At 38.5% G+C, this 27,176-nt stretch overlaps 1 protein-coding gene across 2 annotated transcripts in view; it reads left to right on the top strand.

The window, feature by feature from the left end:
* Window positions 1-27,176, top strand: part of DCDC2 (doublecortin domain containing 2) — a 188,488-nt gene that overhangs the window by 75,452 nt on the left and 85,860 nt on the right. For both annotated transcript variants that reach the window (XM_015135673.3, XM_078000916.1), the window contains exon 7: window positions 4,474-4,636. In XM_015135673.3, coding sequence (XP_014991159.3) covers window positions 4,474-4,636 — 163 coding nt within the window. The remainder of the gene's footprint in view (window positions 1-4,473; window positions 4,637-27,176) is intronic.

Below are 27,176 nucleotides of genomic sequence, written 5' to 3' on the forward strand. Positions count from 1 at the left end.
TTTGAGTAGAGGAGACTAACCCCTGGCACAGTGCCTGGTGCTTGGTAAGTTCTCACTAACTTGGCTTAGGCAGTGTGTGAATGTTTGGCATTGAGCCACACAGAACTTCCTATGCCAGTAAATCCAAAGTCACAAGCTCGATTTTTAACAGGATTATTTTACTCCTTTCCTTTAATGAATCGGTTCCCTGGAGAATGCATGCATTTTATAGATCATTAGCTGCCTGGCACTGAGAGGAGGGGTGTGAGTGAAGGGGACTGTGTGGGGAGAGCTTAGCTTCCAGCTTTAGGAACCACTGCAAAATCAATGGGGAGGGCACCCTAAGCTCATGATGCAAATCAAAGTGGTCACAGAACTAGTTTTAGAAATTTATTTTTTCCTACATGGCTTTCTAGGAATTGCTCTTTTGCATATAGAAGAGAGTGTGGATGAGGGACTGGTAGAACTTGAGAGGGAAGGAGAGAAAGCAGCTGCCATAGTGTACACAGGGACCCCTGCTGGTGCATAATTGAGTCGGTCAGGGAGCCAGGGGAATGCCTTGTGCAAAGCAAGACAGACCAGAAGTCATTTCTTATACAGACTCAGTGCTGCCCGAGTCACAGAAATTAGCACGTTGAGGAAAATTTTAAGTTGTGATTCTAGCCTTAAAAGCAAAAGGAAGATGTAAATAAATTATCTTAAATTCCCTGAGCTTGAAAAATATACCCATCTGCAGAAGGCTGTTTTCCAGTGGCAAGGTGACACCAGGTAGAATCACAGCACCCTCTGTTGGAAAAGATGAAAAAAATCAGGAAAGTATTTGAAAGTGAAAACCAAGGACTATGTGATCTTTTGTTGTCCTTATTACCATTTGACTTATACGTCTTATGGTCAGTAGTTTACAGGATCAAATATTATGATTTATAAGGTTTTGATTAAAAATTTCATTATTATCCAAGTATCACAGTGTTACTGTGAAGCAAGTTATAAACATATTAAGATAAATTCCTCACACTCCCAAACTCCATTTTGCCATGGGGGAACTGAAGCTGGTATAGGTAAAAGGGCTTCTTACTCTTGTCATCACCAGATATGCAGATGAGAGAAATGTCAGGTGGAGTCACCATCTAGTCCCTGCCCACCACCCCCAGCTTATAATGTCTCTGGGTGCACCCATGAAATACACACATTGTGAAGGCTGCTCACTGAGGCAAACTTCTCACAAAATTATTTTAAATTGGATGTTTTTTGGTCTACATGTTTTTGGCACATTTTCATGGGAACTGGAAATTAGTTATTACTCAATAATTGAATGTATGAGTGTCAACTGCCAAATCTATGCATTATGTAGTTATTTGAATCAATTAGTCTTTCTTAATGCTCCAAAATTATGCTTTTTTGAGTGTTTTTATCAGAAATTTGATAAATCAGATCATTCCTCTCTATTCATAAACAAGAGAGGTGACTTAGAATGACATGCACTCCAGAGTGGGGCTTCTGTGTCTCCCTTTTCGTGCCCCTTTGTGAGTAATGCTTTCCCCAGAGAGCTGCAGAAAATGATCCTGCTGAGCGCCAGGGTTTCTCATTCATTGGGTTCCATTCCAGTCCTTGCAAGTTCAACAGCAACTCAGAACATTCTAGTAAGCTTGCTAACTGCTTGTGAAAGGTTGATCCTCTCATCTAAAGCTTTAAAATTTTAAAAATCGACCAGGTGTGGTGGCTCACGCATGTAAATCCCAGCACTTTGGGAGGCTGAGGTGGGCGGATCACCTGAGGTCAGGAGTTCAAGACCAGCCTAGTCAACATGGTGAAACCCTGTCTCTACTAAAAATACAAAAAAATTTAGCTGGGTGTGGTGGCGGGCACCTGTAATCCCAGCTACTTGGGAGGCTGAAGTAGGAGAATCACTTGAACCTAGGAGGTGGAGGTTGCAGTGAGCTGAGATCGCACCACTGCACTCCAGCCTGGATGACAGACTGAGACTCCATCTAAAACTAAACTAAACTAAACTAAAATATTAAAATCTTGGGATGAAAGACTCCATTGAGAATAAAAGGGACTATGAGACTTGGCTGATGGTTTTGGAACCTCTACTATAATCATATATCTATTTCTTCTGCCAGACGGTTTATGGAAGAGCTTAAGATTCTCAAGAAAGAATCCTCAAAGAAAAGAAAAGAAAAAAGAAACCTCTGGTTGCAGTTACCATAATAATTAAATGGAAACTGTATGTTTAAATTGCAGTTGGAATAGGAAATTAAATTACACAAAAAGTGTTATAGATTTGGACAAGTTTTCATACTGTTAATAAACCTATGCATAATTCATTTACTTGTAGGCTATGACAAAATAGCATAAATAACTTCATTTGTAAAGCTGTGAATTTTTCTATTCCTAATTGGATGATGGCTAAATCCATTTAAATGCTTCTGGATGACTGAATATATAAATGTTTAAAATGAACAGTTATAATAGTTTTCTAGGCAGATTTGTTTATTTAATATTACTACATTTACTTTTAGACAGAAGCATAGTACAGATGTTGCATAAAGATTACACTCAATATGGTATGAGTTTGAAATGATTTTTAAGAAAAAGATTAACTCTCTGCTCTTGAAGAAAGCATTCTGATACTTATTTAACCAACACTATACATCATGCACTGTACTAGTCACTCCATAAGCCTTATCATTGCATCCTCATGCTAGACCCAAAGGCAAGTACATTAATTCCACCCAAATAATGAGGAAACTGAGGCTTAGGGAAATTAAGAGTTAGTTAGCCCATGGCCCCTTGTGTTCAGTGGCAGAGCTCTCAGCCATGTATTTGGGGTTTCTAAAACTTGCATTTTTCCCACTATCTGTAGCCTCTCACCATATACTCTCAGGTAAGTTTAGAACCTGAGCATCTGAGAGCCAAGACTGCCTTAGTAAAAGGGAGTTTCTTTTTCTTTTTCTTTTCTTTTTGTTAGAGATGGGGGTCTCACTCTGTGGCCCAGGCTGGAGTACAGTGGCATGATCACAGCACACTGCAATCTCAAACTCATGGGTTCAAGTGATCCTCCTGTGTCAGCCTCTTGAGTAGCTGGGGCTATAGGCATGCACCAGCACACCAGGCTGATTTTTAAAATTTTTAATTTTAGAGATGGAGGGTCCTGCTATGTTGCTTAGGCTGGCCTCAAACTCCTGACCTCAAGTGATCCTCCCACCTCTGCCTCCTAGGTAGCTGGGACTATGCTTAGGCTGGCCTCAAACTCCTGACCTCAAGTGGCCCTCCCACCTCTGCCTCCTAGGTAGCTGGGACTATGCTTAGGCTGGCCTCAAACTCCTGATCTCAAGTGGCCCTCCCATCTCTCCTCCTAGGTAGCTGGGACTACGCTTAGGCTGGTGTCAAACTCCTGACTTCAAGTGATCCTCCCACCTCTCCTCCTAGGTAGCTGGGACTACAGTCTGGAGCTACCATGCCTGGCAAGAGGCAGTTTCTTGCTGTAGCAGTGGCCAAGCAGAGGCTTAGTATCAGCACAGCTGTTCCTTGCAGTAGCCCCCAATGCAGTGGCTGTTATGTGGCTCCCCAGGGAATGTACTGGCCCAGTGATAAGAGCCACTGAAACTCAACCTCCCTCTTGTGTGGAGGAGTCCACTTTTGGCAGCCACAGGGTCTTCATTGTGAGAGACACATGGGGACTAGAGATAACCATGGAAGGTGTGATCACCCTGGCTGCCTTGCAGGAGTAGGGGCAAGCAGCTGCGCAGCTCCCTCAGGAACAAGTGGGGACATGTGGTCCTGAGCCTCTTGAGTCTGTGTGTTGCTCTGGATTTGCGATTCTTAGAGACCGTGGTGGTCACCAACAGACTCATTAATATTTGGAGAATTTCTACAAGCACAGTGTATGGCTGCTTGTAGGATAACATCCATACACCCATAGCGACAACTTGTTAAGAAGGTATTTGTAGATTAATTGATCACTCTGGGGGAAGTCACCAATTCTCATCCAATAGACACTGGCTGATTCTGCAGAAAGGTGCAGGAGTGAGAGGATTGTTAAGGCAGTGGATTTACAGTGGTTTTGGAGGCAGCTGCTTTGCCCCTGACTGGCTACAGGACTTTACACAAGATTTATCCTTTAAAGCCCACTTGCTCATCTACACAGTGATGTGGTAACAGTAGTGTCTATCTCACTAGCGTGAGGCTAGTGAGCTGGTAACTAGGGCTAGCATGAGGATTGAGTGAATACAATTTTATAGAATACCTGGTACATGTTAAAAAAACCCAGTGATTGTTAGCTATTATTTTTATCCTCCTTCCTCTGCTAGACCCTTTTGCCTCCAGGAAGATCCATTTGGAGTTAATGTATAAAGATGGACAGTTGTAGAACCAGGACAATACACCTCCCTGCCCCTGCCCTGCTTACCAATAGTTAATGACATGTATTTACTGGAAATGTTTTTGAGAGTTCATTAGCTAGTAATAAAGGTCTCATACTTTGCCATTTAGGGAAATGATCGCCAATCTAAGTCAACAATTGGATCCAGTGACAACTCATCTCCTCAGCCCCCGAAGAGGAAAGGGAAAAGAGAAGATGTGAATTCAGAAAAACTGATGAAAGTGAAACAAAATGTAAAATTAAAGAATTCACAAGAAACCATTCCAAACAGTGGTAAGTGTATTGTTGTTATTATCTTAAGGCTGTGATACAATTTTAATTCTTAAATAGATCCATTGTTTCTCTGGGCCCACAGAAGCTATTCCTTATTTTCATATATGAGAGTTTTCAAAGAAAATTGTATTTGTATATGAGAGATGCTGCTGTTTTTATGCTTGGTTTTTATTTGCAATTAGATGTTGTGCCATGAGGATACTTGTTTTGAGATCAAATGTGTCTTGTGGTAGTCTTATTTTAAAAGTACATTTTTTTCGTCCTTTGCTCCCACTGATATTGCTTGATTAATATTTTTACCTACAACTACTATGATATTGGTCTCTTATTTGTGTGTCTGTAGCCCTTGACCACATTCATTATGATTTATTAGTCAAAGATCATCTTTCCTGAAAAGTCATTTTGTTAATTATACTGACAACCATGAGAATACTGAACAGACATAACATTTTATCAGTAAACAATAACCTATTCAGCAAAATTAGATGTAGTTTCATCTTGCACTAGCAGGTGAGAGATGGTATAAAATAAAATAAAAAATTGCATTAGTCCAAGATTTCACTGGTATGAGATAAAAGTGTGGTAGACTAAGGAAGTGTGCAATGAAAATTGTTAACTTTGATGTTAGGTTTTTGTGAAGAGGGTCGATTTTTGGTTTTATTGCCAGCGTGTTCTCAGAGTGGAGTGATGCTGGGGTGGGAATGACTGGCTGGAAAGCAGACCAGTGGGAATGGCTACTGCTCCTCTTGCCCTGAGATCCCCTCACACACACCCCCACCCCCCCTACCCGTGGAACAGTGAGGGGTGCCAGGAAGAGGACTGATGGAATCAGGTTTCAGATTAATGGGCAAAGCCCTATCTTCCACCTGGGAGCTCCAGCTTATTTCAAAGTCGATATGAAGAGTCACATTAGTATTAGAGCTAATATGAACTTCACAGCTGAGGAGACAGTTTGAACTCCTGTGAGGGTTTAGAGGAAGCTGCACAAATGATTAAAGAGTCAGAACAAAGATGCGTGAGGTGAGGTTAAAAGAACAGGCAAAATGGGTGAACCAGTTCCATAGAGAAGTGGAGGGGTCTAAATCATCAAAGACCTAAATGATGGAGACTAGCTGGAAGTCAGGAGTCCTAGATTCTCATCCCAGCTCTGCCATGGACCTTGGGCAACTCATTTAACTTTTTTTTCTTTAGCTCCATTATCTGTCTGAAAAATGTGGGTTCTTATTAAGATTTCTCTTTAAAGTTTTGATTATCTTGAAATTTGTACAGTCCTTTCCCATGAGTAGAGAACAAGGAGGCTAGGGTGTAATACAGTCAGCAAATATTTACCGAGTGACTATTATGTGACAGGAATCAAAGAAAACAAATTAGGCCTGAAGAACATACCCTACCTTGAGCACTGAAAATGAGAGAGGCTTTAAAAAATTAATAGTTATTAGATTGTGAAGCCCCCAAAGCCCTGGGCTATGTCCTACTAGTTTTTTCTTATTCCCAGCAACTGGCACAGTCTGATAGATACGAGGCACTTAATAAGTGTTGAGTGAATGAATGATGGAAGTTTAAAAAATAGTTAATTCTGTAATATTTTAATACCCACTGTGAAACAGGACCTGTCTTAAACTTTTCATTTGTTGTTGTTGTTGTTGTTAAAAGCCTTTTATAAGATGTTACTTGCTTCTTTTCTGTGAGGTTCTTGTTAGCCTATAGAAATCCCAATCCTTACTTCCAGGGTATGTTTAAAAAGTCTTTAAATTAGGTAGTTGTCCCTTGAAAGAAAGAGAATGATCATCTTCTCAGGTTATCTCATTTGTAAAAACTTGAGAACATAAGAGGCTGTATTAACATATTGCTTGTTCATAGGAAAGTAACCTTCATTAACAAGTCAAATTCTTAGCTGGGTGCAGTGGCTCATGCTTGTAATCTCAGCACTTTGGGAGGCCAAGGCGGGTAGTCGGATTGCTTGAGTTTGAGACCAGCCTGAGCAGCATAGTCAAACCCTGTCTCTACAAAACAAATACAAAAAATTAGCAGGGCATAGTGGCATACACCTGTAGTCCTAGCTACTTGGGAGGCTGAGGTGGGAAGAGCAATTGAGCCCAGGCAGCTGAGGCTGCAGTGAACCATGATCCTGCCACTGCACTCCAGCCTGTGTGACAGAATGAGACCCTGCCTGGAAAAAAAGAGAAAAAAAAATTGAGTTATTGGTAGTTTTGCTTTTGTAGAAATCCAGAAGTAATTTTTAACAACATTTGTGTTGGTGGGCGTGAAAAAACGTGTTTAATATTGAAGCAAATAGTATTTTAAAAAGAAAAGGTGTACGCTTTCCTGTTCTTTTATTTTTTTCTTTAGATAATTCTGTAGTTGTTTTAGATATAATAGCCCATTTTAAGTCTACATTTTCCAATGTGGTTTTATAATGTGCGTATTATAGGTTTTTAAACCGCTGGATCTCGTGACATGAAACGCTACTGATGTCTTTTAAAGGAAGGTTTTAGGGAATGAATTTTTTTTTGTTTTTCCTCCACTAACAGGCTTGTACCACTGATCTAGAAGCATTTTGTATCTTTTCATTTGTATAGAAAGAACATATAACCTGGCAAATGAATCTTGGCTTCCAAAGACAATTTTTTTTTCCAGGAAAAATGAAAAAGGATTTTGTGCAGTTCACTAGATTAAACCGTCACTTGATAATTTTAAGCATATGAGCTTAAGTCCATACTACTGAAAATTGAGCAATTTGGTTCTTAATGGATCTCCCTGCAGATGTCTTTGACTATAGAAATTTTCCAGATTATAATATCAAAAGCCCTTCTCCCTTTCTCTCTTTAATTCAGCCTTCATATTCATTTATTATTAAAGTTGCTTTTTACTTTAATGTCATCTATTTTAGTAATTAGAACCGAGTATGTGCTTTTAAATACTCATGTTTCAAGAGGGCTCTTATTCTTTAGAAAGGTAAAAGCAATAAGAATTTGAAGCAAAATGAAAGTGAAGGGTGTAAGAACTCATAATAACGTAAAATGCAAAAATTTGGTTTTAGAGATAAAATTTACATAGCTTTTCCTACTTACAATGTATTTTAAAATTGATATTAAATAAGCTGTTTAGTTTTATTTCAAAGTGATAAATTTTAGGGTTAGGGTGAATAGCTATGATTATTTTCTAGCATATGTTAACTTGTGCAAATGTTTGATCTAGTGTTCTTATATACTATTTTCATTTTAATTAGAAAAAGACTTCATAGGTTATCTTGATTTTTTAATAATTAAAATTGTAGTCACATATTTTTTCGTTTTTGTAAAATTGATATTTACTGATTCAGTTACCAAATGCTGTATGAATGAGCAATGCTTCTATCAGTCTGTAGATGGCAACCTGGGTCTAATTTTGTTTCCTTTTTTCTTTTCATTTTCTTTTTTGACTCTGTTTCTCTCTGTAATAGTAAAGCTTAATAATTCAAGCAGAGCAGTGACATATTTCTTCAGGGAAACAAATCCCATTTTCTTTTGGTAGCCAAGATGCAAAGTAGGATTGGTTGGTGATTGATGAAGTTGGGTGTGAAATGCATTTTTAGTGTTGCATTTAAATACCAAGCTTAACTGGCCAGCACATGTTTTTGTTACACTTTCCACTTGAGTTGCAGTGCCTTGAGATACGCTTTAGAGGCTGGCAACTAGCTACATTCTCCACTATGACCAAAACAATAATGATGATTGCTTTGAAATAGCATTTTGGATGATCGATCATATCAATTGGTATTATTAATATTTGGTACATGAAAAAATGTGCTTTTAAAACCCTTGTGAACACAAGAAGTATAGTGAATTTAGGTCTCTGTAGGAATATTGAAAAGGCTACAGAGAAAATAGCCTGGTCTCTTTGACTTACATTGTATTGATAATTATAGGTACATTTTCAAGGCAAAGTATTAAAAAAGCAAAAATAAGAGTTGTATTATTTTGATGGATGTGGCTCTCTTTCACTTTGCATGAGTGGGCATGCCTGTGTGCCCACACATGGGCCAGTATTCTTTTTGTTGCAAATCCTGGCTTATTCCCAGTGTGGTTCTGTGATAGTTTCCATGAAACTTGTGATTTTTAGACTCCTGATGACTGATTGGCAGCAGGTGTGGTGCCGGCAGAAGGCTGTCTGAATATTATGACCTTGTTGGGTGACTGCCCTTGAGCAGTCATGCTCTTGAATTTCTTAATAGCTACAACCTGCACATGGTTTGCCTGCATTGCCCCAAGCATGAAGCGTTACTGCAATTCATCCTCAGAGTTATGAGGCATTGAAACTTGAGCTTCTTTGGTTCAGCCATGAATCAGTCCAGGCACTTGCATGGTTCCCAGTCACAAGAGACTCTGAAGACAAAACCGGAAGCACATTAGGAAAATGTGCTATCTCACGTGTCACCTCCTAAGGGGTATCAAATCTGGGAAGCAAGTGTGTATGAAGGCACCAAGGTGGCGTCACCAAGTGGCACACTAGTTTTGTTTAATAAGCTAAGATTTATTATTCATTGGTGTCTCTTGCCACCGTGTTCACCCTATAACAGAAATACAGGTTTTCTTTTTTCCTTAATTTGTGTAAATATAAAGGATACAAATGCAATTTTGTTACATGGATGTATTGTGTCATGGTGAAGTCTGGTTTTTTAGTGTAACCATAACTTGAATAATGTAAATTGTCCCCATGAAGTAATTTCTCATCCCTCTTCCTGCTCCCACCCTTCCACCTTTCTGAGTCTCCAGTGTCTATCATTCTACCCTCTATGTCGTGTGTACACATTATTTAGCTCTCACTAATATGTGAGAACATGTGCCATTTGAATTTACATTTCTGAGTTATTTCTATTAGGATAATGGTCTCCAGTCCCATTCACATTGCTGCAAAAGACATTTCATTTTTTTGGCCGAATAGTATTTTATTGTGTGTGTTTGTGTGTATATGTATGTGTGTATCTACATCTATATACACATACCTACAATGTGTGTGTGTGTGTGTGTGTCTGTATACACACATTTTCTTTTTCCAGTTATCCATTAATGGACACTTAGGTTGATTCCATATCTTTGCTATTGTGAATAGTGCTGTGATAAAAATACAAGTGCAGGTGTCTTTTTGGTATAATGATTTGTTTTCCTTTGAGTAGATATCCAGTAACAAAATTGTTGAATAGGATGAAAGTTCTATTTTCAGTTCTTTGAGGAATCTCCGTGCTGTTTTCCATAGAGCTTGTACTAACGTACATTCCCACCCACAGTGTATTAGTGTTCCCCTTTCTTTGCATCCTTGCTAACATCTGTTGTTTTTTGACTTTTTCAGAATAGCCATTCTGACTGGTATAAGTTGATATCTCACTGTGGTTTTAGTGTGCATTTCTCTGATGATTAGTGATGTTGAGCATTTTTTCAAATGCTTGTTGGCCATTTGTATGTCGTCTTTTGAAAAATGTCTATTTATGTCCTTTGCCCACTTTTTAACAGGGCTCTTATTATTTTTTGTTGTTGAGTTCTTTGAGTTCCTTGTAAATTCTGGAATGAATGACAGGGAAATATAGGTTTTCTATCCCTTGGTGGATCACAACTCCCATCTCAATGGCAATGTGTACTGTGGGATATATGGGTCATATTTTATTACATCAAGTACTAGTATGATAAAAATTCTTAAGATCAGCATTTTTTCACACCTTCATGATCCACTAATTGGAATGATATATTGTGCCACAAATTTCTAGTACAGTGAGAGGCCTTAGTAATTTTCTTGAGGTTTATTGTGAATTCAAATTCTATTAATAAAAGTTAGTTTCAAAATGTGCACTTTGCTATCTAGTTTAGTACTGAGAGACTGAAAAATTAAAAGCTGACTGAGTACTAGTAAGATGTATGGCTCAATTTGAGTGGAGTAAAATACTAGCCCTTTTAAGAAAAGGATTCTTTTCATATCCTGCCCTCTTAAACCTTCGTTCACTATATAGAGAGGTGCCACGAGACAAGCATTCTTTTATAGCTGATACAGGGTTGAGACTTCTGCAGTAAATTCTTTCGGGAGTTATTTTTTCATGACCCAGGGTTGAGTGTGAAGATGCTTTTTGTTTTCACAAGGAAAAGTTTGTGAGGTGTTGAATTACAGAGGTATTTTCAAATCTTTGGAAGATTTCATTCCAGAAATTCATTTTAAGTAGGTATTTTGATACTCAGATCACATTTTCCATGCAAGCACCCCATAAAATTCTATGTAAGCCATAATTCATCTTAATTATTACATTGTGGTGCCGATGCTGTGTAGGTTGCAATGGGTTTCCAGTGGGAAAACAAATGAGGAGTTCCGCTTCAGAATGCCAAGAACTCATGTTACCCTGTTGTCGTAGGATGCAGAGTTGCCCTAGGTTGAATTACTGGTATAGGCCAGAGCCTCGAGATCAGGGATCCAACTGGGTTTGGGTCTGAGAGGAATGCAGAGCTGGAGGAGCCAGCCCTGGAGTTACTAGGTTGGGGACACTGAGGTGTGGGCGGAGGTTCTTCTATTAGTATGATCCTCTGCAGGAGGATTAATTTGGGATTGTCACATCTTTATTTTTTCCCCAGCTCCAGAGTTTGGCTTGCCTGCCTACCTTTTCATAGATGCTACCCATTACTTCTAAGCAGGGCCTCTTTCCTTCTTGCCATACCAGGGACTCCGACAAGTTTCACAGCCTTTCCTTAATTCTGCTGCCTCCAAAGTCAGGTTGAACCTTTCTTTTTTTCTTTTTCTTTCTTTCTTTTTTTTTTTTTTTTTTGAGGGAGGGTCTCACTCTGTCATCCAGGCTGGAGTGCAGTGGCACCATCTTGGCTCACTGCAGTGTTGACTTCCTGGGCTCAAGTGATCCTCCCACCTCAGCCTCCCAAGTAGCTGGGACTACAGGCAGGTGCCACTACACCAGCCTCATTTTTATATTTTTGTAGAGATGGGGTTTCATCATGTCGCCCAGGCTAGTCTCAAACTCCTAAGCTCAAGTGATCCACCCGCCTTGGCCTCCCAACATGCCGGGATTACAGGTGTGAGCCACTGTGCCCTGCCAGGTCTGAACCTTTCTGTAGCTTACTACAGATAAAATGTCCATCCACCCCAGTGGTAAGTTTCTGGCATACCAAAGACTGAAGCATGATTTATCTGCTCTTCTGAAAGAAGCTGAAATTGGGTCACTCTGAGCATTTCATCCTGGAATCTGAGGAAGGGCCCACATGGAGGCTTGGTTAGGGAGGTGTCTGATGTCATGAATGTTGGTGAGATGCCTATCATAGAGGGTGACAGGGTGGAGGGAGGAGGAAGACGTAGCCGTAGGGTTTATTACCCTTTCTCCCTATTCAACTCCCCGTTTCCCCTGTCAGGCCTGGGGTGATATAAAACCTGGAAAGGGCCTGGTCCTTTAGAGTATCAGCAGATCCTGGACCATAGGTCACATATAAAGGACACAGATAAATGTTCAGAGCATTCTGCACAGAGTAGTCAGCACAGGGTCAGTGTTTGTTGATGTGTGTGTGTGTGTGTGCGCATGTAGGTCAATTATACCTATATTGTGGTGACAATTGAAATTAAGGGCTGCAAACTGTAAGCAGTGAGTGATGGTACACTCCTGATACCCATGCTTTAGAACATCTTGATGCTGCATTTTAATCTGATATTTTATAAGCTTCATTTACAAATACTTAGAATGGATAAACAGCACTTTCCTAGTTCAGTGAATGAGGGAGAAAAGAGGAGAAACCAGTTTACCCAGAGTCAAAGGATCCATCAATGGTTAGTGATTTCCGGAAACTGCCAGACTGACACACAGCTGCTGGTTAAGAGGTGGGTGTGCCTGTGTGACTGCTTGAAAGGGGAGGTGGGGGGACAAGAGAGGGAAGCTTTCGTGTGTATGTGTTTTGACTTGTCTTCCTTCAGTGATAAAAATGTTGATGTATCACAGCAGACCCTGAAGCTTAGCTGGGAGATTTTGGGGAGTTCCTGTTTGTCTCTTCTTCCACTCTCCAGTATTTCATATTAACTTTTTAAATGGGGATGATTGATTTGCATCCCTTCTATTTTCGAGGTGGTAGGAGTGAGTCATTACTAACAAGCAGTTTTTCTCTTTAGTGGTCTGATATAATAATGGGTCCTCTCTACTTTCACACATCTTAGCTGGGGACTGCCTACAGCATTTAGACCCTCTTTTCCAGGGTTTGGAGACCTTGAAGAAGGTGGATATTTTGGGGGCTTACCTCTAGTTTATTTATCAAATGACCAAATCCCATTTTTAAAAACAGTTACTTAAACATTCTAGGACTTAAGCTCTGCAACCCAAGCTTTCTCTGTGTCTGAATTTCCTTCCCCATGTTTCATGACTTGCTAGACTTACGAGCCCCATCCCCTTTCCTAGGTTACCACTTTCATTTTTCAGTGAACATTTATTCAGTCCCTACCACGTACCCCACCCCTTGCTAATCACCAGAGTATTTCATTTCTCTTCTTTGTTCTAATTGCTCAGCACTTACACATTTTCTTCTAATAGTCATAATTATATCTTTATATAAATTTTCCTTGGTTAAGTAGATGCAATTTACCTTTTCCCTTTCAATGACCAGACTTTATTCACTATCCCTAAATGCCAAATTATGTTGCAAGCATTGACATATTTTCCTTCTGGGTATTCACTCATTTCTTAGACCTCTGTATTAATTTTGTTCTTATGGAAAGTACTAGCACACTACTAAAGAACATAGGCCATTTCTGCTTAAATATATTTAGTCCAATGTCTGGGACAATTACAGACTTTTGTATTTTTTGTTTCAATTTCATTTACTTCTGCTTTGTTGTTATTTCTTTTAATTTTGCATTTGGTTTGCTCTTGCTTTTCTAGTTAAGATACATCATTATGGTATTTGAATTTTTTTTTTTTTTTTACACTTTTTTGATGTAGGCACTTGTATCTATCGTATGGCTAAATACTGCTTGGTACTATGAGATAGGGAAGGAGTATTTCCTCACTTACGTAATACTGTGGGACTCCTTTGTAGACTGTGGCCTATTTTGTATATGGACTCTATTTTTATTCTTCTCTATTGCCCTAGTTGTTTTCAAAATAAGATATAACTTTATTGCAAATCACCATGCAGTGTGCTATCACAGTGGAGATAAAGATAAAGACGAAATATCTATAAAATACCTTTGGGCTTTGTAGGTTTAAAGCTACCCATTTATTGTTATTTTATACAATTGGATGACATTACCAAACTGTTTCTGTGAAATTGGGCAAGATTTTATTTCCTTTAAAATTACATAATAAAGTGGCCTGGCACAGTGGCTCACGCCTGTAATCCCAGCACTTTGGGAGGCCGAGGCGGGTAGATCACCTGAGGTCAGGAATTCAAGACCAGCCTGGCCAACATGGTGAAACCCCATCTCTACTAAAAATGTAAAAATTAGCCGGGCATGGTGGCATGTGCCTGTAGTCCCAGCTACTCAGGAGGCTAAGGCATGAGAATCGCTTGAACCCGGGAGGCAGGGGTTGCAGTGAGCTGAGATTGCACCACTGCACTCCAGCCTGGGCAACAAGAGCTTGTGGATGGTGTTAAGCTGAAGGCTCTTACCCAGGGAGTTTACTGTCACTTCCTAAATTGGGTTCCATGGAGCAGTAGTTTCATGCACTTTTTTTTGTTTGTTTTGAGACAGAATCTCACTCTGTCACCCAGGCTGTAGTACAATGGCACGATCTCAGCTTACTGCAACCTCTGCCTCCAAGGTTCAAGTGATTCTCGTGCCTCAGCTTCCTAAGTAGCTGAGATTACAGGTGTGTGCCACCGCACCCAGCTAATTTTTGTATTTTTAGTAGAGACAGGACTTCACCACGTTGGCCAGGCTGGTCTCAGCTGATCCACCTGCCTCAGCCTCCCAAAGTGCTAGAATTACAGGCATGAGTCATCGCGCCCGGCCAATTTCATGCACTCACCACTTCTGGTAATGAGTTTCATGTTCAACTACAAATTTGGGAAATGTTGGATGATACAAAGGTAAGCCATTTTCTCTGCTACAGGATTTCTCAGAGCGTTTAGTATGGACACATTCCATGCTTTTACTTGCTTTGGATCCCTATTACTGAGGAGCATCTGGTGGGATTATTATTCTTTAGAGCACAACTTGAGAAGCATTGGGGTACTCAAATAGGCACACTGCTTCTACACATTACCTCATCATTGTAGGCCTTGGGGAATTTCTGATGAAAACTAAGCGAGACATCTTTTTGTGTGATTCTGATCAGATCAGTAGCTAGCATGAACACTGGACCTTTTCTGGGTGCTTACTCTGTGCCAAGGACTAGACTGATCACTTTAAGTATACAGTGCAAGGGTTCCCTTGTGGAGTCCTCAGACCTTTGGTTCCAGCCTGCAAAGGTTGTTCTCTTGGCTGTGGCACAGGTGTTATCTTACGTTTTTCCTTTAGTGTCATTATGAAAATTCCTTTTGTGTCTTTTCTGTGGAGATCGCATTTGCAGGGGCTTTTGTATACTTATTTCTTGATTGACTCCATTTTGGCAGGACATATCCTTCAGTAATTTCTGGAGAATGGCTAGAGAAATGGTCATTATTTTCTGAGACCCAGCAAGTCTGAAAATATTTTCATCATACTTTCACATTTAACTTTTAGTTTGGATGGACATAGAATTTTTTGTTTGGGGAAACTCTCCAGGACAAAGATTTCTTGAGTAATACCCCATAAGCACAGGCAAGCAAAGCAAAAATAGACAAATGGGATCACATAAAGTTAAAAAGCTTCTGCACAGCAGAATATTCTTTTGAATAAAATAACTGGGTTGAGATGATGTCTCAATTGTAGTGTTCATTTGCATTTCTCTAATGATCAATAATGTTGAGCACCTTTTTATATACCTGTTTCTCCAATGTTTTCTTCTAGTAGTTTCATAGTTTGAGGTTTTAAATTTAAATCTTTAATCCATTTTGATTTGATTTTTGTATATGGTGAGATATCGGGGTCCAACTTCATTCTTTTGCATATGGATATCTAGTTTTCCCAGCACCATTTATTGAAGAGACTGTCCTTTCCCCAGTGTATGTTCTTGTCACCTTTGTCAAAAATGAATTTATTATAGATGTATGGATTTATTTCTGGGTTCTCTATTCTGTTGCGTTGGTCTTTTTATTAGTCTGGCTAAAGATTTGTCAATTTTATTTCTTTTTTAAACTATTTCATTGATCTTTTGTATTTTTTGTTTCAATTTCATTTATTTCTGCTCTGTTATTTCTTTTAATTTTAGATTTGGTTTGCCCTTGCTTTTCTAGTTAAGATAAATCATTATGGTATTTATTCGAAAATTTTTTTTTTTTTTACTTTTTTGATGTAGGCACTTATATCTATCAATTTGCCTCTTAGTACTGCCTTTGCTATATCCCATACGTTTTGTTATGTTGTGTTTCCATTTTCATTTGTTTCCAGAAGTTCCTTAATTTTCTTCTTAATTTACCCATTGGTCATTTAGGAGCATGTTGTTTAGTTTCCATGTACTTGTACAGTTTCCAGAGTTCTTCTTGTTACTGATTTCTAGTTTTATTTCATTGTGTCAGAGAAGATACTTGATATGATTTCAATTTTTTGGAGTTTTTAAAAAACTTGTTTTGTGACCTAACACATGATCTATCCTTGAGAATTATCCATGTGGTGAGAAGAATGTGTGTTATGCAGCTGTTGGATAAAGTGGTCTGTATATGTCTATTAGGCCCATTTAGTCTATTGTGCATAATAAGTCCAGTGTTTCTTTGTCGATTTTCTGTCTGGATGACATGTCCAATAATAAAAGTGGGGGTGTTGAAGTCTTCAGCTATTACTGTATTGGGGTCTGTTGATTTCTTTAATAATATTTGCTTTATATATCTGGTTGCTCCAGTATTGGTTGAGTATGTATTTTCAATTCTTACATCCTCTTACAAACCCTTTATCATTATATAATGACCTTGTCTGTCTCCCTATATAGTTTTTTTTTTGTTTTTTTTTGTTTTTGTTTTTGTGGTAGAGATGAGGTTTCAGCATGTTGCCCAGGCTGGTCTTGAATTCCTGGGCTCAAGTGATCTGCCCACCTTGGTCTCCCAAAATGCTGGGATTACAGGCATGAGCCATCACACTTGGCCTCTCTTTAGAGTTTTGTCTTGAATTCTATTTTGTCTAATGTAAGTATAGGTATTTTTGCTTTTTTATGATTTCCATCTGCATTGGAATATCTTTTTGTATCCCTTTATTTTCAGTTTGTGTGTGTCTTTATAGGTGAAGTGTGTTTCTTATAGGCAACAGATTGCAAGGTCTTTTTTTCTTTTTTTTTTTAAATCCATTCGGCCACTCTTTATTGATAGTAGAGTTTAGTCTGTTTACATTTAATCTTACTATTGATATGTAAGGGCTTACTCTTGCCATTTTGTTGTTTTCTGGTTGTTTTGGATCTTCTTTTCTGTCTTTCAGCGAAGATGATTTTCTCTGGTGGTATGTTTTAATTTATTGTGTTTTGTTTTTTGTATATTTGTTGTAGGTTTTTCTGACTTGAGGTTACCATGAGGCTTGCAAATATTATCTTATGAAACCAATTAGTTTAAACAAATGACAACTTAGCACTAATTGCAAAAACTAACAAACAGGGAAGGAGAAAATTAATAAAAACTCTACAGTTTAACCTCATCTTCCCCACTTTGAAACATATTATTTCTACTTATAGTTTGTTATATTGTCTATGTCTTAAAGTTTTTGTAGTTACTTTTGATAGGTTCACCTTTTAGTATTTCCACTGAAGATATTACCGGTTTACACATCACAATTACAGTGGTATTATATTCTGTGTTTGCCTACTTACTATTACCAGTGAGTTTTGTACCTTCAGGTGATTTCTTAATGCTCATTAATGTCCTTTTCTTTCTGATTGAAAAACTACCTTTAGCATTTCTTATAAAACAGGTCTGGTATTGATTGATAAAATCCCTCAGCTTTTGTTTATCTGGGACAGTATTTCTCCTTCATGTTTGAAGGATACTTTGAGCTGGATAAAATTTTCTAGGATAAAAGTTTTTTTTCCCTTTAGCACTTTAAATACGTCATGCCACTCTCTCTTGGCCTGTCAGGTTGGCAATGAGAAGTTCGCTACCAGATGTATTCAAGCGCTTTGTGTGCTGTTTCTTTTCTCTTGCCGGTTTTAGGACGTTTTCTTTATCCTTGACCTTTGGGAGTTTGATTATTAAATGTCTTGAGGTCGTCTTATTTGGGTTAAATCTGCTTGGTGTTATATAATCCTCTTGTACGTGAATATGGATATCTTTCTCTAAGTTTGGGAATTTCTCTATTATTAGTCTTTGAGTAAACTTTCTTTTCCTGTTTCTCTCTCTACCTTTTCTTTAAGGCTAATAACTCTTAGATTTGCCCTGTAGCAGCTATTGTCTAGCTCTTGTAAATTTGCTTTGTTCTTTTAAAATTCTTTTTTGTTTTGTCTCCTCTGAGGGTATATTTTCAAATAACTTGTCTTCAAGCTAATTATTTTTTTCTGCTTGATCAGTTCTGCTATTGAGCGACTTTGATGCATTCTTCAGTATATCAAATGAATTTTTCAGCTCTAGAATTTATGTTTGATTTAAAAAAATAATTTCAATCTTGTTAAATTTATCTCATAGGATTCTGACTTTCTCCTCTGTTATCTTGACTTTCACTGGGCTTCCTCAAAACAGCTATTTTGAATTCTCTGAAAGGTCAGGTACCTGTATCACTCTGGGATTGTCACTGGTGCCTTATTTAGTATATTTGGTGAGGTCATGTTTCTTGGGATGGTCTCAATGCTTTGGATGTTTGTTAATGTCTGGGCATTGAACTGTTAGATATTTGTTGTAGTCTTCACAGTCTTGGCTTGTTTGTACCCATTTTTCTTGAGAAGGCTTTCTAGGTATTCCAAGTGTATTATGTGTTGTAATCTAAGTCTTTGGTTACTGCAGCTGTATCTGCATTAGGGGGCACCTCAAGTCCAGTAATGCTGTGACTCTTGCAGACACATAGAAGCACTGTTTTGGTGATCTGGTGTAAGATCCAAGAGAATTCCCTGGATTACCAGGCAGAGACTCTTTTTCCCTTCTCTTACCTTCTTGCCAACAAATGGAGTCTCTCTCTCCATACTGAGCTGCCTGGATCCTGGGGGAGCGGTGACACAGGAGCCCATGTGGCCACCACCAATGGGACTGCACTGGATCAGACCTAAAGCCAGGACAACACTGGGTCTTGCCTAAGGCCCACATGCCCACTGCCTGGCTACTGCTGATATTCACTGGGAGCTAGGGCCTGGATGAGTGCATCAGGGCTCTGCCTGGCACCCTATCCTACTGTGGCTGAGCTGGTGTACAAGTTGCAGGACAAAGTCTTCTTTACTCCTCCCCCTCGTCTCCTCTAGCAGAAAGAAGAAATCTCTCCCAAAGCTGCAAGCTGCACTGCTTGGGGTTGCGGAAGGGGTGGCACAAGCACTCCCTTAGCCACCCTGGCTGGTGTTTCACTAGGTTGTGTGTACCCCAAGTCCACTGGCTTCAAGGCCAGCACAGCACCAGGGCTTTCCCAGGAGTTGCAGTCTTTGTGGTCTAGACTGCCTTTCAAGTTTATTTAAGTTTATCAAGTTTGTTTAAGCACTCTAGCAGTTTAGCCCTCAGTGATGGGGCTAGTTTGAACTCAGGTTCTGACTGCTAGGATTGGACAGGCCCCCTCTGGCTAGGGCTGGTCTAAATGTTCCTTCCACGGGCACTGGCTGAATTCTGCCCCATGTTGCTTTCTGCTGTGACAGGGCAGCAGTGAGTTACAATGCAAAATCTCACAATTACTGTGCTCTCCCTCCTCCAAACACACAGATTCTCTCTTGGTGTCACGAGGAGGCTGCTGCTGGGGGGTGGGGGTGGGGTAGTGTAGGCAATTCAAGACTGTCTTTCCTACCATATTCAGTGCCTTTCTCCTTGATATGCTGTTAAAACCAGGCTCTGTGATTGCTTACCTGATATTTGTTTTTTATGAAGGGGCTTTCTCGTATGCATAGCTGTTAATTTGGTGTTCCTGTTAGGGCAGTGGACAATTATTGCTGGAGGGTTTTATTTGGCCATCTTGCTCTGCCTCGTTTCCTGACAGAATTTTTGGTTGGAGATACTTTTCAACTGGAATTTTGAATGGGCTACTTCATTGATTGTTTATGTTAATTGCAGCTGTTAAGATGTCTGATGCCTGCTTATCTTAATTTGGGATTCACCAAAAGCTATGCTTAGTAGATAAGGAGCTGAGGAAAGGACTTGGGTGCAAGCAATTCATTTGGGAATTGACCTTGGAAAGCAGGGGCAGGTAAGACATAAGGATGAGAAAAGTCAATAAGGAGGGGTATTATTGAAAAAGTTACTCCTGTGGGCACTTAGTCCTGCTGGAACCCTATCAGAGAAATCCCATGAAACACACCTTAGAATTGTCCCATGCAGGATCAAGGAAACTGGGATGTCCGTCTGCCGATTACCACCCTTTGCTGCTTGAGGACTTTACTTGGAGAATTACCTCCCTGGCACTTCGGCCCATCCCATACTCAGGCTGAACATGCTTCTCTGGCCAGAGAAGAGATTCAGGCAGAGAGACTCAGGAACTTGGGGTAGAAAGACCTCAAACCATATGAGAACTGTCCACCAAAGCTGCCATAGAACTTTGGCTTGGGCTAAGAAGTTACAAACCTTGTGTGCATAACATTAGTAAAAATAAAAAGAGCACTGACATCTCAGATCAAAAACAAAGGTAGAGACATTCTGTAGAGTAGTTGAACACTAAAAAAAAAAAAAAGAAAAAAAAAGAGAAATTGATTTAAAATGTACTTAATGAAGGATATGGAGAAGATGTTAGCTGAGAATTCTAAAATTGTTCTTTTTGTATGAGGTGAAAATTTTGCAAACTTAAAATGAATGACTATTCTTCTGTAACTGCAGAATTGTTTAAAAGATCCAATTAAAAGAACAGACAGTTCCCATGTCAGACTAGACAAAGAATGTATTAGGAGCAAAAGGGAACAATGACTGTTTCTCTTAAGTAAAAGAATTCTGTCATTTACCCCTCACTGGTACGAGAGTTCTCAATAATTCAATCCAATTTTGGAATAAGAGGTGTGGGCTGTCATTGTTCTGGGAATAAGAGGTGTGGGCTGTCATTGTTCTGGGAGACAAGAAGAGTAGCCTCCCAGGAGAAAAACTTGAAAGGAACCAATGAGCACCATCATTGACAAATGGTCTCCATATTTTCTCTGGCACTTTTTGTCCCAGCATGGTTGAGATTTATTATATTTTCAATTTGGTAAGGTTTGCTAACTAAAACAGAGTTCCAGACTTAATTAGTACAGCACTCTGTAACTTTTAGATGGATGAGTTCACCTCTTAGAAATTTTTGTTTTCTGAGCAAGCCTCAGACAGAAGGGACAGAGGAATAAAGCCTCTTTGGTAACTAGATGGATATAAGGCAGCTGTTCAACTGTGAGGCAAGCTGCCTTTTTAATTTTTAGAAATTAGTTGGGAGAATAATCAAATTCTCTTTAGACTTTATTCCTACATTCACCCTGAGGTTATAATTTAGAAGCATGATTATGGTTATTTAGCATTTTTATAATAATGGAACATTAATGAATATGACTGAGAAAACACTTTTGTAAAGTAGAAAGTGCCAAAAGAGGCAGTATCTATGTAAGGAGATATGAATTGGTTGGACTGGTCTCTAAGTCAAAGATGAGGAACTTTAGTACCAGAGATGAGAGAGCCTAGAGATGAGAGGTGGGAACCAGCAACCCATTATTGATTCATGCTTCCCTAGTTAGCTGCCCCTTATAGTTTTGTGTCCTCCCCCTCCCAAGACTCAGTTGCCACTGGTCTGAAGCCAAAAGCTGAAGTTTCTTGGAAGATGATGAAAAAGTTAAAAGAAGATCAGTAGGATTGGAAAGGAGTAGAAGGAGAGAGGGAAGTAAAAAGTTAGTTGGGTAGACAGAATCGTTTCTTGTTCTAATAAAAATTTAAAAAACTAAAAATAACCTTAAGCGTTCATTCTCTTTAAGACCAGTTAGCCTCTATGTTACTCTCTTTACTCCTAAGCCCCACTGAATTTTATTGTCAGCATGGTGAGTACTGAGAGGAGAGGCATAAAAATGGGAAAATATTGGTTTGTTTTCTTCTCATGAAACTTACAGTTGAGTTGGAGACTCAGAAGTGTTTCTAAGTCAAGGTAGGATTATTGCAAGCAGCAGAATAGTTACCGAACAAGGCTTTGAGAGCACAGGGACGAGAGGTTAAATCTGACTGCTGAGACTGGAAATTCTCTCTAGGCATAGAATTTTGAAAAAAGAAAGAAGAAGATAAAACAAGGACCAGTTTCAGAATTTAAATCTCTAATGTATTTTAAACCAAGAGCAGTTAAATGTTAACCCTTCAAATTGGAAAAGCAATTTAATTTAATATGAACAGGGGAGGGCAGAGATTGTTCAGAAATTTGCTTTATGAACAATAGACAATTGCTATTTTTGTTTTCTTTTTGATGCTCGGAAGGGTTTTCCTGGCTAGTTTAACCTTATAATGTTATTTTCATATGCTTTTTCACATTAGCTTAAAAGTTGCCACACACTCTTCTAAAAATCATAATGGTGACTGTGAATATCACTATTTACTCTAAAGACCATCACTTACTAAACAACAAAACTTTCATTTTTCCTTGTTATGTATCCCTCACTAAAAGGCCCTCGACACATTCTCAACAGCCTCTTTATAGATCTGAGCCTGGAAACACATTTCTTATATTAAGGCCCATATTTCTGACAACTTTAAATTTTTACCTTGATTTGTCACATACATCCTACATGTACAAAATTTAAAAAAATTCTGCAAACTTTGGATTCCCCCATATGCTGTTTTCTTTACATATCCCCTATCTCAGGATATCACTCAGCTAGACATCTGAGTGTGACCCATGTTAGTGGAACGGGGGAAGAGGAGAGGAGTTCATAGTATGAAGAAAAGTTCTCCGAAAAGGAATTTCGAGGAAAGACTATTCCTGTGAACAGTTTGCAAACCAAGGAGATGCAGCCTTTAGTGCACAATGAAGATGTGTTCTAGAGAACAAAGAGAGGGTTCAGGTTTTATAGCACAAGTTCCTGCCCAAGTTCATTTATGCAAATGAAGGATTCAAACTTGCTTAGCTCCTATTGGTTGGTACAGGTGAGCCCTGATTGGTTGAGGCAGGTGAGCTCTGATTGGTTGGTTCAGGTGACTCTGAGGGTCCCAAAGTTGAAAAGAATTTGAACAGTAGGTTTTCTGGGGGTTCAGAGTTATGTGTGTGACCTCTAGTCAGTAAATGGCTACTTGGCTCTATTTTAAATTTAGACCCAATGAGTCACTCGGGATTCATCTTGAAGGATTGGCTCTCTGAGGTTCATATTTGTTGACAGTAGTTTCCATGTTGTGGTGCTAATTCAGGACGTTAGCAGTCCCTGCCTTATTCCTTTCTAATCCCCTCCATGTCTCCTGTTACACCATTTTAATCCAGTTAACTTTAGAGTCATCCTAGATTTTTCCGTGCCTCATTCTTCACACCCAATCAGCTAACTTTCATTGATTCCATATTCTCAGAGTCCCTTGAATCGGGTCCTTCCTGGCCATCCCTGATTTAAGCTCCTTATCTTTAATGCAGACTACTGCAGCCTTTTTTTCAGATGGCCTTCGAGCTCCCTCCCTATCTGTCCATCAGAGCTCTGCCAGAGTGCTCTAAAAACACAAAACTTTTCTGTTGAAATTTCTTTAGAAACTTCTCACTTTCATGGCCTTTCTTTCCAACCTCAGGCTTCTTCCACAAGTCTCCCTACCTGAACATCTGGCATACAAAACATTTTTGAGTTTCTCGATCTCATGTCTTTTTTATGTCTTTTTGCAACTGTCTAGAATACCCATAACTTTATTCTCTTTAAGACTAACGGTGGCATCATCTCTTCTGTAAGATCTGTCCTGAGACTCCCAGAGTTGAGCTTTTTCTTTGCTCTGCCTCCTAGTGGGGCACAACTTTACAGCAGGTGTATCACGTTGTAATTGAACAGGTTGTTTTCATGCCCTTTCTCTCCTCTGGTCCGTGAACTCTGAGAGCCAGGACTCCTGCTTATTATTGTCCTTTTCTACTTCGTGAGCCCATGATCTGGCTTGGTTTATAACACATTGCTCTCTGAAGAGCTTGATGAGAGAATGACTGAATTTTTTCACACATTGTATACTTTTTGCCATGTTTTTATTTGAAGATTAGGCATTGCAGTCATTTATGATGATATTTCTTAATCAAGGTTAACTTGATTAAATCAGATTTGCTAATCAAACATTTTCCAGTGGCACAGAGATTAACAGGGCCTCCACCACAATGTTGAGGCAAAGTAGGTATGTATCTATGTAAGCAGAGGCATTTTATTTAAATACAAGGAGAAGTAATAGGTTAGAGAAAAGACCATTTATTTGACTTAAGAAATCAATATTAGAGCTTAGGTGCAATATATGGCTCTGTGTAGAGAAAACTGAAAAATTAATCTTGTTATAATTTTATTAAAAAGTCAACGTGGTTGAGTGGCCCCAGAACTGGTGCACTGTGCTGCCAAGATAACAGCCTTAGGAAGATACCAGTAAAAAATGGAAGCTATTAAAAGCAAACTGAGTTGATGAATTTTCCTCAATTTATAATGTAAAATTATTCTTTGTGTAGTGCTGTCTACATGATATCGGATTTTCCATTATTAGAGGATTTAAAAGCCACTTTGGACTAAAGGTTATTTACATTTCTAATTTCTCACATTATATGACGGGGCATGACTTTAAATAGTGGCCTCCCAAACATGTTTTTATAAAGGGACAATTGTTGGCTTTCTGATGAATCTTTCTTCTTTTACGTGTTTATTTTTTTCATGTACTATATTCTCTTTGGTTCCAGCTAGCAGAAATACCCAACATTTGGAGAGTCTTTTCATCTGAGCTTCCAGCTGTTTACACGGACACACACACATGCAACAGGGGCACATTTAAAAAATAAGCTATTTAACTTGATTACCTCTATAAAGAATAAAATTAGAAAAAGAAAAATAAAAATTTTAAGAAAATAAAAATAAGCCTTTTTTTGATATATAATGTACATATAAAAGAGTGCTTAAATCATAAGTATTTTTATGAATGTCCACAGATGAAATAGACCTAATGTAATCAACAAATAAAAAAAATACAACATGTCCAGCGTCTGAGAAGCCCCTTCCTCTGCATCTTTAGTCTAGATATCACCTGAGGAAGAAAACCTTGATTCTGACTTCTATCTTCATAAACTAGATTTTCTTATTTTAAACTTTTAAAATAAAACCACATACTATGTTGCAAACTTTTATGCTTGCTTTCTTTTACTGAAAGTTATTCTTCTATTTTTTTGACCATAACAATAGTTTGTTATTCTTATATAGCAGCATGGGACTCCACGTGTGACTGTACCCTACTTTGTGCAGTCCCCAGTTGTTTGAGTTTTGTGTTGTTTCCGGTTTGGGGCTTGAATGAGTAGTGCTGCTATAAACGGTTTTTTAGTCAGCATGTGTATTTCTGTTGAATTGCTGGGCCACATGATTTGCATACTTCATCTTTAGTAGATACTGACAAACACTGTTCCAAAGAGGTCATACTAGTTCACACTCCTGAAAGCCATGTATGAAAATTCAAGTTGCTGCACAGCCTCACCAACACTCATTCTTGTCAGTTAAAAGAAAAATTTAGCCATTTTAGCAGATGAGTAGTGGCATCTCACTGTGGTTTTAATTTCCATTTCCTGTTGAATAATGATAGTTTGAATACTTTTTCATATATCTTTTGGCCATTCCAAGGTGCTTTTTAGTGAAGCTCCTATTCAAGCCTCATGTCCATTTTTCTGTTGTATTGTCTGCCTTTTTCATATTGATTTGTAAGAGTTATTTGTGATTCCTTTATTGAATACATGTATCAAAAATATCTTTTCCCATTCTGTGGCTTGTCTTATCACTTGCTGAATGACTTTTTTGTGTAGGACAGAAGTCCAGAAGTCTTTAATCTTAACAAAGTATAATTTATTAACTTTTCCTTTAGGATTAATGTTTTTCCTATGTTTTCTTCTGGAAGCTTGTTTTCCTTTTTTTTTCAGTGCTATGACTCGGATATAAACTTATTTTACCTTCTACTTTTAAAGCTACAATCTGTCTGGAATTGGCTTTTATGCATGGTGTGAAGTAGGGGTCAAGATTAGTTTTTCTCCATGTGAATATCTAGTTGATGCTGTACAATTTGTTGAAAATGCCACAATACTCCCTCTGCATTGTGGTGTCACCTTCGTCTTAACTTACATATTTATCTATATGTGAATCTGTTTCTGTTTTCTCTATACTGGTCCCTTGGTCTGCTGTCTATCTTTGTGCTGCACTGCCTTAATTATTTTAGCTTTATCATCCTTATGTCTTGATACCAGATGGTATAAATCCTTCAGCATATTCAGTTCTTCTTTAAGATTTCCTTCTTTATTCTAGGTCCTTTTTATTTCATATACATTTTAGAATCAACTTCCTAATTTCCCAGTTTCCCCCAAAACACTTGCTGGGATTATGATTGGGACTAAATTAAATATATACATCAATCTTTAAAATATTGAGCATTAATGTCCTTTCTGTATCTGTCGAAATGATTTTTTATTTTTTTTGTAATGTGAATTACATTGATTTTTGGGATATCAAACTAACCTTGCATTTCTGGAACCAATTGGCTGTGATATTTTATTTTTTTGATACCTGACTGATGTAGCCATTTAGACCTGGAGTTTTTGTTATGTGATAATTTTAATTTCAGGTCTGACTTAGCCTATATTAAGTTGAGGAGTGCCCTGAATGCCTATCACTTTCACATCATTGTAAAAAAAAATTTAAATAAAATCATTTTAAGTTGGGGATGTACTATGCAGCCATGTGCTACATAACAATCTTTTAGTTAATGATCACATATATGGCAGTAGCCCAATAAGATTACAATGGAGATAAAAAATTTCTATTGCCTTGTGATGTTGTAGCCATCATAGTGTCATAGCACAATGCATTAGTCATGTGTTTGTGGTGACACTGGTGTAAACAATAAACAAATTTATTGTGCTGCCAGTCGTATAAAAGCACAAATAATTAAGAATAGTACATAATACTTGATAATTATAATAGATAACTCTACTACTTGTTTATTTACTATGCTATATTTTTATTGTTAATTTAGACTGTTTTTCTATTTATAAAAAAAGTTATAGGTAGAACAGTCTCAGGTAGGTGTTTCAGGAGGTATCCAAAAGAGGGCATTGTTATCGTAGAAGGTGACAGCTCCAGTTGCAGTATTGCCCCTGAAGACCTTCCAGTGGGACAGTGATGTTGATGATCCAGCCCTTGTGTAGGCCTAGGCTAATGTGTGTGTTTGTGTCTTAGTTTTTAACAAAAAGTTTC

Source organism: Macaca mulatta, chromosome 4 (assembly GCF_049350105.2).
Source record: "Macaca mulatta isolate MMU2019108-1 chromosome 4, T2T-MMU8v2.0, whole genome shotgun sequence".
Lineage (NCBI taxonomy): Eukaryota > Metazoa > Chordata > Mammalia > Primates > Cercopithecidae > Macaca > Macaca mulatta.